The following is a 12,212-nucleotide window of genomic DNA, read 5'->3' on the forward strand; positions in this document are numbered from 1 at the left end:
CACTACTGATTTAATGAATGTCAACTACCTTTTCTTAATCCAGACAATATTCTAAGACTGACCTATTAACTGGGACAGTGCCTTAACTGGTATCCTTATTTGCCCTCTGCTGGAATGCTATATTAATAATAGAAGACAGACTTTAGCATTCAGGAATTGCCAAAAGCAATTTCTGCCTTAAAGTGTTACCAGTCTTCCACAGAAGATATGGTGTGAGTATGAAGACCTGAGAATGAAGAACTTTGTACAAAAATCAATAGCATTATCAGAGGATGACAATGTTATATTCATTTGACACTAGAGAAAACACCTCATGTTTTAGGGCATACTCAAGTAAGCCTGGTGTCCTTGTCCTGCTTGAGGTCTTCAAGGTCAGCTGGATGATCCTCTACACCAAAAAGAAGAAAAGAAATCTAAAAATGGGTCTAATTAGTTTTGGGAACCTGCTTACATTTTTGCCAAATTAATATTGGCCATAGCTTGTTGTGGTGCCATTCAGCATCTCAGTACTGGAACCAAGTTCTTGCAGACCCATTGCGTCTCTCATAACTGAAACTGAGGGTGATCCCTGACAAACAGCACCTTTTGTCAAAAGGCCTAACAGATTAGGGCCAGATACTTAGTACAATATACTAAGTCATCTAGTATGTCATATAGAATTGACAGTAAAACAATAATATGGAAAGGACAAAAGAATACTTCAAAAACAGCTTACCTTTTTACATGCTCTCATGATCCTTAGCCTTTTTCTTAAATAAACTTGATAAAAAGCCATGGTTTTCACTATGCTCTTTCTTCTTCTGCATACTTTGTTCTACTGCTTTCCTTTTGCTTCGTAAAGGATTGAAACACTGACTGCAACACATTAAAACAACAGCTGAAATTGATTTCCAAAGGAAGAATTTTCACCTACACTTTAGCTATGAAATCCTAGCTTCAGTGAAAAGGGCAAAGCTACACCACAAGATTTCATCACTAGAATATAGATTGAGGCTACAAAAAGCATTTGGATATGCATTTCCCCTCTCATATGTTTTTTTTTTTTTCTTGAGTTTTAGCAGACCCGGTGATTCATAGCAATACAGCTGTGACCACAAAATTCCCTAGGAGGTGGCCTGCTTCTCACAGCTGTACTAGAAATTCAACAGAATGAAGACTTTTCTGGTTTATATTTTATCTAAAGAATCTACACAACACTTTTGAAATACAGCACTAGTTATGAGTACCTCTGTTTTTCTACCCATTTGTGTTCGATCCTACTCATCCTGGCATGGGGTGATTAATCAAGACAAGACATGGCAAAACTGAGCAAGAAAAAGGTAGGATAGAGCTGCACATAAAAATCAAAGGACAAGAGAGCTCAAGAGAGATGTTACGGTGACAGCACACCAAAGAGGCTGTTGGTTTGCAGGGAATGGGTACAATTAAGGCATGTAGATTCTGCTTTCTGCRTGAAAAATTCCATGGAGAAAAACAAACCACGTTGTTCATTAATGAGGAAGCAAAGTAACACAAAGCCTCACTAACTTTAGTCAGTACTAGTAACTGACAGTGTGGCAAAGGGAAGGGTACTCAGAGTAAGGCTGAGCTGCTGTAACTCAACCTGTCCAAAGGAAGTAAACAGCTCCCTGTATCAATTTTGCAGGATTTCCAGGCTCATACATATATTAACTTCAACTAGCTAAGCGCTGAAGGTAGCCAATAACAAAGGACAGCAGTCATCCTTACAGTTTGGCCATATTATGGAATTACTTTTTCTATTTAAGTCACGGCATCTTGAAGAGACAGTCACCTACCCCTAGTTGCACATTACAAATGCCTGCAAAGCCCTTCCCYGGCTAATAGTCTGGCTTTGTGCTAGTTCTTTACACACTGTTATGGAACATTTTGGAATTTGCACAGCACACACCAGTTGTCCCAAATTTCATCAGCAGAAACTGTCACCCTGATAGTTCTACAAAATGATCCTTACCTTGGGGCATGTTCTTTGCAATRCAGTTTTGACATCATACTTAAGCTCATCACACCATGTTAGAAGACGTAAATAAAATGCATATAATGCTACTACATACATACAATATTACTAATGGAAAGCAAGAGAATTTCCTCCTAGACAGAAGATGTCAGGCTCATTAAAAGGAATGCTTTTCAAAGCCATATCCTCTATCAACAGTCTCTAAATAAAACTCGAAAAACTCAATTGAAGTTACTGTGTTATAGCATTGCTTCTTTCCTAGAACACAAATATACGATGCTGGAAATTAAAACCATTTAGCATCTGGTTAATCACTGCACTGAACAACAAAACAAAACAAAACAGGTCAGAGCAGAACAGCAATATTCCTGGTTTCCCTGGCTAGGAAAAAAAAAATTAAACATTAATATGTATTCATTTGGAGAGAATTTGCATTAATTCATTTTCTAGAAATTTTATGATAATTCCATGCTAAATCTTTGCCTCCTGTTTTCAGAGTCACTGATGACTCAGTGAGGCTATCTGTATGCTGAACATCAGCTGCTGAGTACAGCCTAAGATGTAATGTGGGGATYGGCACAGCAGGTTTTGTCTAAATGTGGAACTCCGTAGCAAGTGGCCATCTGCTAAGCAGCCACATTAGTCAAGCGTACGGGTGTGCGTATGCACATGTGCATGATCCCACACAGCTAATACCTTGGGACAGCAAAAGCTTAACACTTGGGGAAATGCAAAACTGTTTGGGGAAAAAAGGGTATCACATTAACCAAGTTACAGCATTAGTTGGTAATTATGTGCGATCACCTTGAAAACTGAAGTACAATTACGTCAATATGCTTCATCTTAGTTTAATGATTTTGATACTGTGGACTTGACATTTTTCCTCATTATCATAGAAGGGCATATACACACACTGAAACTCTTAGTAATGTCAAACACTGTACTGCTTTCATTGTATTCACAGGCTTCTGTGTGCCTCACATCAAAAACCCACTGCACATTAGTAGCTCTGCATATAATTCATTTACTTTTCTCCATATGCTTCTCGTCTGTCTGTCTCACTCTTCTCAGGCCTACTATTTTTTGGCCAATGCTGTATTTTACTGAATAATTCCATGTATATCCCACAGAGAAACACATTCCCACTTGTTCTCTTTATACACATTTTTTTCCTCATTCATTTGTTCCTTGCTATGTTTCAGGTAATTCCTGGCTGCACATGTCACTTCCCGTGCAGCAGTGAGGACTGTTCACCCTAAGTAATATTTTGTTTTTGCAGAAGTAGCTTCCAAGCTGTTGGTGAAGAAACAGACTTTGTCTCTTTGTGATGTTGAGAGAGAAGGCAAGAGGCAGGAAACCTGTCTCATTTGTTTCTGTTTAGCTTTATGATACAAAGTGAAATGATCTTCTCCCCAAATTGTTCTTTTATTCCTTACTGACATTCTGGATTTCCTTTGAACTCAGGGTAGTGTCCTAAAACGCTATTCTAGAAACYGATTCTAAAAACCTCTCAGGTTCAAGTTCCTTACACTGAATCTTTGGAATGAATACTGCAGTACTGAACACTTTTTTAAAAAAATTATTTAACTCAAGTCAGATAGACTCTACATTTTATGAAGCATCAAAATAAAAGGACTCATTTTTGACCTTTGCATATTAGTTTCTTGCTTTTTWTTTCCTAATCTTTTTTTCTCACTGATTTTAAACATGTCAACRATCTACATTTTCTACGTTTAGAAAGAGTGCATCATGAATTTGACCTGATCATACACTAACTCTTACCTCTTTTGCAAACAGGCACAGCAACAAAACGGCAGACCTGCCAGAATAAAAAACACTCCTGCTCCAAGCACAAACAACCGAAAGGTCAGCTGCAGATCTGCAGAATCAGTAGAGGCTTGGGTTAGATATGAATGATCCTGAGGTACACACCGAGACACAGATATCACAGACCTGTCTTAAATTTGACCAGAGTTCAGGCAGCCCATGCATTTGATTAGTTTCAGAAGTAATAAGTAAGTTCAGTTAAGCCCAGGGCAGGAAATCAGACTCTTAAAAGCATCTTTAAAAATGGAGACAAAAATCATGCAAGTGAAAACTACTCATTTATTTCAGTTTGTAACTTCTGCAAGATACTCTTAAAATCTCATCTACTTCCTGCTAAAGTCAAAGACAAAACTCTCAGATGAAAAACTAGCATGCAGGCTAGGACCATTTCATGGAAATCCAAGTGCCATGAGTCTGATATGTCATTTAAGTGCATCTATTTTGTCAACAGATTGCGACAAGGCAAACAGCATGTGCTCTCAGGGCAGTAAGTGTGTGTATTTTCTTTGGACATATGTTATACATCCTGGACCATTAAAGCAGCTAATTAATCTATGAACAAATAATTTGGTAAAATAGTTGGCCCTTGGTGTTTACTTCCAAACAATAAAGGCTTAACTGGAATGAGAAATCAAGCAATTTCAGCTGAATAAGCATATTTAATTTTAATATTTGCTTGAATGTATGCCCTCAAATGAGGGAAAGAGCACCGATTTTGACTGCAAAACTCTATTGGGTTTTATTTTCTTAATCTTCAAATAGCTTTCAGTATTTATTAGATGATCATTTAGCTGCTKCTTCAGCCACTGAGTTCAACTTCTCGTCACTGCACCTTCTCAGACTTACTAGCTCCTTTGATTAAAACTGCCATCCCACAAATAAAGCCTTTGCTACTTTCTTTGAACTAACATATGCACCTATACTTAGTTCTGTGGCTTATGCTGGGGTTGACAAGCTAACATAACGTTTTTTATCAATAAACTGTTTTCATTTTTAATGTTARAAGTCATTCTGACCAGAAGCATTTCACTAGGAGGCATCAGTTTACCCAGTTATACTTACTGTCTTTAAATGGGGTATAGCATTTCAATTCATGGCTKGTTTTGGAAGGACAACATTTATTTTCCAAGCATTCGGTTTTGTTAACGGTCCCTCCTACGCGACAAGGAGTTAAGGCTTGATTGTCTTTGTGGCGGCACGCTTTAAAAAAAASAGATAAAATGTAAAATTTCCATTCTAAAGACCAACATTCAGACAAAGAAGTAGTTACAAATCCTTCTTCTGTCTAGGATGTGCTGAATTATTCTTTCCTTCTGGTGCTTACAGGGGTAATCTGAGAAGTATTTCAGAACAGACACAGCAAAAGGACACAAGGTTATTCCTGCCCCAAAGGGTCCTGCATTTCTAGCCCAAGCACCTCACTCAGGATAAAAGGTTTTGCAGGACAGCAGTAATGGAAGGGATAATTTTCAAATCTGCATTTGTTCTAAATGGGTACTTAACAAAACCACTTCTATGAGATTGAGCACATTTTACAATATTAGATGGAACGTTTCAAATACACTAAGTATTGACAGGTATGGGTGGAAACGTGGGCTGGAGGTAAAGCAGGAGAAAGAAAAAGAAGAGAGGAAAGAAAATGCTGCAGTGATAAAAATGACACTTACTTACTGGCCTGAAGAAGCTTACAAGAGCTTCTGATACATCTTTCAGTTTCACTTGAACTTCACCAGGCGCCACTTTGCTTTTTTCTAAAACATGCTGAGTTGGTGATGCAAAACCTGAAAGCTCGTAATGATTAGCTCATTACCATCAAAATATCCATAATTAATTAAATGCAATGACATTTTCATACTGATTATCTTTCATTACGAAGGCATTTATAGTCATTATGAATTGTGACTAGTGATGGCTAGCAAGGTTAAACATAAATGTCTTTCTGTTACACTCAATTATATTACTTCCAATTGCTTCATGAACCAAAATGACTAAAGAACTGAAGCTGTGAAATTTAAATTATATTAAAGAAATCTTTCAGCTGGAAATTGTCAAGACAAAAAGCAAAATTGTTCACATGCCAGATACAGATTACATTTAAACCACATTACATTTTTTCCTCCCTTCACTCTGGTCAAGATCAGACCAGAATGAAAAACACACACAAAAAAAGAGGAAATTTAAGAAATAGTTTTGTTAAATGCAACAAATAGTGCATCTAGCCCAGTACTCTGTTTCAGAGAGTGCTCAATAACATATCTAGGAAAGAGCAAAGAAAATTGCGATACTGGGATATTTTCCTAAGTTCTAGATGTCTGTGGCCCTGGGACTTCTTGATCACTTTCMTTTTTTACTTCCCCGAAAAATATAGCAAGGAGTTGCTTCACTCTCCATCTCTTTTTATCTGTGGGAGAGGTGCCTGAGGAAAGCAAGAAAGCAAATACCAGTCGAGTCTTGAAAAAGCAGGAAGAAGGAAAGGGGGACTGCAGGCCAGCCAGCATCACCTTGATCCCTGGAAGGGTGATGGAGCAGCTCAGCCTGGATACCATCTCTATGACTGTGAAGCAGAAGGTGATCAGCACAGACTCACAAAGGGGAATTCATGTTTAACAAATCTGATAGCCTTCTATAATGAGAGCAGGGGATGTCAACCACCTTGACTTCACTAAGACTTTTGATGTRGTCTCCCATAACATCCTTGTAGACAAGCTCAGTAAGTGCTGGCTAGACAAGCTCACTGTCYAGTGAGGTGGACTGAGAACTGGTCAAACAGCAGAGCACAAAGCCTAGGTGGACGCCTGCAGCTAACAATGTCCCCAGCTGGCATCAGTTCTGCGTCCAGTCCCGTTCAACTTGCTCATCAGCGACGTGGATGAAGGGACGGGGTTCACCTTCTGCAAGTTTGCTGATGAAACAAAATTGGGAGGAGCAGCTGATASGTAAAATGGCTGTGCTGCCATTCAGAGGGACCTCAACAAGCTGCAGAGATGGATAGAGAGGAATTTCATGAAGTTCAACAGAGGCAAGTGCAGAGTCCTGCACCTAGACAAGAATAATCCCATGCACCAGTACAGGGTTGGGTGTTGGTCTACTGAAAAGTAGCTCTGTAGCAAAATATCTACATGTCCTGTGGACAAATACACCATGAGCAAACAACATGCCCTTGTGGCAAAGGAGACCGAAGGTATCCTGGGAATGCATTACGGAGAGTGCGGCCAGCAGCTCAAGGGAGGTGATCCTTTCCATCTACTCAACCCTGGTGAGGCCGCATCTTAAGGACTTTATCAAGTGGTGGACTCCCCACTAGCAGACATGAAGCTAATGCAGCAAATGCAGCAAAAGGCTACTAAGATGACTTTGTGATTGGAGCACTTCTTATATGATGAAAGGCTGAATTCTGGTCCTATTCAGCCTGGAACAGAGAAGACATGTGGGAAGAAAATCTTATCATGCATTTAAGTATCTGAAGSGTGAAGAGGATGGAGCCAGCCTCTTCTCAGTGGTGCCCAGTGACAGGTTGAGAGGCAATGCACACAAGCAGAAGCACAGCAAGTTCCACCTGAACATGAGCAAAGACATCTTTACTGTGAGAGCGACAGTGCAATGGAACAGGTTGCCCAGAAAGACTGTGGGTTCTTCMTCCTTGGASATATTCAAAAGCCATCTGGATGCAATTCTGGGCAACATGCTCTAGGCAACCCATATTGAGCAGGGATCTTTGGACTGGATGATCTCTAGAGGTCCCTTCCAACCTCAACCACTCTGTTACTGAAGCAAAGGTGCAAGTCACAGTGGGACATCAACCACCCCACAATGAAGAAAACAAAAAGAAAGCCCCCACTTACTGTGTGTTCAATTCCTACTTACTGTTTCTTGCCTTCCCACCCTCCACAATGCTCCCCCCGGTGTAAGAAGTTTGCCCCATCACAGCTCACTTAACAGTTTTCAGTGATGGAGTTTACTGAAAGCCTTCTCATAGCTTTATAGTTGTGAATACTTTCTTGTTAGGCCACGATCTCTGTCCCAAGACATGGAACAACTTGATCCTACCAGCCGAAGAGGCATCTAAAAGACCACCAAGAGCCTCAGGCAAATAAACTCACTATTCATCTCTATGCACTACTTGTTTTTTTTCATGTGCCATACAGGATTCCCTTAAGGAAAAGTAGTATCTGAGCAGGGAAAACTGAAAGCATGTTGAAACAGAGGATGTAAAAACTACACTAACAGAAACGCAACCTTCACAGTTCAGACTAACAGTTACGCTATGGTCCCTGGTTTAAGGAGACAYGTGCTGTACATATAGCTATAAGAGCACACACACACCTCCTGAAAGCAGAATGACCTGCTCATCTAGATATTSCAGAAACATTTTACAAATAACTGTTGGATCAACTGACAGCCTTTTGGCAGGATCTGAAATCGTGCTTCCGACGTCTGCCTCCTCCAGGCATAGGATCAATACAAGCYGAGAATACAGGCTCATCCTTTATGCACAATTTCAGATGACTGAWATTAACTTGTGGTATGAATGCGCCTGCTAGCCTGACAGAAATCTTTGTCAATTATTTCACCCTACCTCCTATAGTCTATCAAACCTCTACAGTTTTCAGGTACCTTTTTAACTGGAGGTTTGGGGATTGAGGAACGAGAAGGGGAACAGAAGGACTTCCAAAGGGGAGTGTGGAAACCAGAAGCCATAACCAAACCAAAACCAAGACACAATATCAAGGCTGGAATAGGCAGCATGTGTTTCTCCCACAGATGTACATAGAGGGAAACCGGGACTACGCTTTTAGGGAAAATGTAAATTACCTGTATTTCTCAGGACTACTGTCAATCCTATTTGGTATATTTCCTTTTTGATTATGTTTTTCAGTATTTTTCAATCATAGCCAAGATAAAAGTGCAACCGTAATTTCCTCCTAGTAAAATTATTTGCTTCCTCTATGTTTTCTTCTTGCAATACTCACTCGATTCGATGCTATGAAACATCATCACAATCACACAGTTCCACAACAGATGAGTGCCAGTTACTCCTTGCAGCATTACTGCAATAAAAGCAGTAGCAATAATGAATAGATAGTTGGATATAAGCTATTTTACTTAGTATTTACTATTTGTAACAAACAGCAGAGAGGACTGCTGCACAGAGCAGGAATGCTTGTCTTCTTACTTTAAAAAGGAAGCCAAACCCAGTAAAAAAAAAAAGACAGTAATTACTGACTTTGAAGAAACAAACCACTTAAGAGAACTTACTGAGGGGCACCTTGAATAGTGACTATCTAAAAAAAAAAGGGGCTTCCTTTAAACCACCCCAGAGCTAGTTATTTGACAAGATTAAGATTAATCACTTTCAGTTAAGTATTTTAAATCCAGGTTTAAGGCCAGAACTAAGATTTAGGCAGCAACAATCTTTGGAAAATTATGACAGATATCTAACTTAGCTTACTCAGTGATTCAGTGTAACACTAGAGGAAAGAGATGCTTTGGAAAAATAATATTTGTAAGAGAGGCCCAAAAGGATAATTTTTAGATAAAAGTATTTTTAAAATCCAAAGTCATTCACAGTAACTTATCAGCAGGTGTTAAGATAGGCTTTTGTGAACACCGCTTTGCCAGTGGCTGTGTATTTGATTTTGCCCGTTACCTGTTATCTTCAAAGTGTCTTTCCCAATTACTATCATATATCTATCTATATCTATTTACATATCTAGAAGTTAAGGCAACTTAAACTTAGCAATTATTTATTATTGGTATGGGCAAGAGAACAGAAGCCCATTTTCCCAAGCACCACATGGAAATGGGTAAGACTACTGCCCTATGAAGGGGCTGCTCTCTTGCACTCTTGCTAAATGTAGAACACTTTCCTGACATTAAAGCTGACGTGGTCTGTAGAAGTATTTCTTAATCAGACAGGTCAGAAGATACAAAGCTGAAATGTTTTCCAGGAGAACTATTATAATGCAATGTCCTCCAAGAGAACAGGGAAAGGGGGAAACATTCCCTGGGAGYGGAGGAACAAGGCAGATTTAAAGGGTCTAGCTTCACCCCTTACATACTCCTCCTTTGACCATCTTCTCTGCTCCTGCTGGAAGATCAGAGCTACGCAGAGCGCAGCCAGCACAGACTTCTTGGGCAAGACAGAGCACATGGCAGGCAAACCTGTCACAATGACTGCCTGTGACCCACGCCTCCGTGCACAGGATGCGCCACCAGAACCAGCCCTGTACGAGAGAGAGGTAACTCCTGAGCAAAGGCCAAGTTATACATCCCTTCATTTTCCCTCCCCTCACCACCCTTTAGTTAAAACTGTGTGTGTTTATTGCATTCTCTATTTCAGCTCACTGTTTGTACCAAATAAACACCACTCAGCAAAAAGCTGTGGAGATCAGGTAATAGAAAGGGCAGTCCGTTAATACTTTCCTCAAAGTTTAAGTACATAGGTTATATTCCCACATGAGTTATGGGAAATTCTGCATATGTCAACTGACAGATAACGTTTCACTGAGGTCTYGGGCAAGTGGCTCATACATGTAAAGTGCAACGCTATTCTCAACTAAGAGTCACATAAGAGTCTCTGCAGAGACAGATCCCCCCACTAGAAGCCAAGGGGTACTCACACAAGTCTTTCCATTAATAAATAGAATGGGAATGTTTAAGAATGAAAGCTCTTTGGATGCATTAGGAATTACTAAACATGCCAACTTCCCCCCAAAAAAACAAAAAGATAAAACAACAAAGAAAAATACCCACCACTCTCATATAATATAACTGTCTAAACAGAAAAGTCTTTTTGAAAAAAATTATATATATGCATATTCATCCCCTCCCCTCCCCTCCTTCTTAGTTAACAAATGAATTTTGAGTTAAGATGGGTGCTTTCTTTTAAACTATATTGGGTTGGTAGCATTGGGTTGCTAGGATAGCCACACAGCCTCAAAGTTCGGTGTTCCTGAGCAAAGACTGTGCTCTCAATACTACCAAAGAGGGGATAGACACCTCTTCTACAGGTGAACATTCTTCATTTTCCAAGCACCTAACATGCAAYTAAGATTTTTGTTCTTGTACCTGTTATGGAACAATGCATACGATTTCTAGGATTTACATTCCTGGCACTTAAAAGTACAGGACTTACCCGGTATTAGAAAACTGTCCACACATTTCATCACTTTGTTGTCTCTGTAATTTAAGACTAATGCCTGTCCCCTTTTTAAATTGTAGTCTATTCCTGAAGCCTAAGGCTAATGTGCAAGGCTCATACTTGGTAAGAACAGAGTACCGCAGTACCAGTAAACCTACCCCTTTCAATGGTGCAAGCAGCACAAGGTGAAAGTTGCACCATCCCTAAGCCTGGTGCAGTTCTAGTAAGGGAAATAGCCCTGCAGATCAAAAGGGCATCTATTCAGAATACCTGACTTACATATATGATGAAAACTGAAACCAGTCCTAAAGAAGCTGTCTTCCATTATTAAAACACATAAATTTTCCTGATCATCTTGATAGCTGTCAATGAAGCTCAAGACTGACTAGCAATTCTGTTAAGTCTTTGGCTGGGGCATCAACTTACTATGCACTGTTACAAAAACTACTACTACACTGGGCTCTCCTTGTTATTTTAGGTACCCAACAGAATCAACACCAACTTTTTATTATGGAATATCTCTACTTAAAATAAACCATACTGTTTGCTGCATATGGATAAAATCTTTAACAAAATATACAGTAAAATAYTTAAGACCCACCTTTACTCTTGCAGACTAGCACAGAAGGCCAATTTCTAGACTCATACAGCAGGGTTCCTGAAGTAACCGAGGAATACTTATTCAGAAGCTAATTAATGTACTTTTAATACTCAACTACTGAAGAGCTTTGAGAAGAAAGGTGCTGCAACTCAGGAAAATCAGTTATCTTGCACCGTGAGTGCTCCTATAAAGGATGGGGGAGTCTATACTCAGTATCCTAATTACARTGCTTAATTTTGACTTGTTGAAAGAAAAACTAAACAGTATACAAAATTATGATTGAAATTAGACAGAAACTTCGGAAAATGCTCATGTGCAACTAAGTCATTTAAGGAATTTCAGTACTCAAACTGATTTACTTCTTGAATTCATCCTCATGAACAGACAAGATTTTCATCCATTCAAACAAGCTATTTAAAAATATTCTTAACAGAATTTTATACGAGCTCTAAAAATCTTGACTTCCTAGCATCAACTTCCTATAATTAATAAAAATGTATTTACTAAAGAAATGCAACACTTTCTCTCTAGTTCCATAAACATTTGTTAATTTATAGGCTTTGTGCCTAAACTTATTGAATTAAAACTTTGGCATTATTCACAAATACCTCTCACTCTTTAAAAAGAACTTTATTTTTAAAATAAAGTTAATTCATTAGACCATACTT

General features: G+C 39.1%; 1 protein-coding gene across 1 annotated transcript; it reads right to left on the reverse strand.

The window, feature by feature from the left end:
* Window positions 1–719: 719 nt before the first annotated feature.
* Window positions 720–8,848, reverse strand: FMR1NB (FMR1 neighbor). Its single transcript, XM_026039029.1, has 5 exons — window positions 8,773–8,848; window positions 5,470–5,583; window positions 4,865–5,002; window positions 3,758–3,854; window positions 720–855 (listed from the first exon to the last, which is right to left on the reverse strand). The coding sequence occupies exons 1-5, from the start codon at window positions 8,846–8,848 to the stop codon at window positions 720–722; spliced, it is 561 nt and encodes a 186-aa protein (XP_025894814.1).
* Between the last annotated feature and the right edge of the window lie 3,364 nt (window positions 8,849–12,212).

The sequence above is a fragment of the Nothoprocta perdicaria genome, unplaced genomic scaffold (assembly GCF_003342845.1).
Source record: "Nothoprocta perdicaria isolate Ctin4 unplaced genomic scaffold, notPer1 scaffold_22, whole genome shotgun sequence".
Classification (NCBI taxonomy): domain Eukaryota; kingdom Metazoa; phylum Chordata; class Aves; order Tinamiformes; family Tinamidae; genus Nothoprocta; species Nothoprocta perdicaria.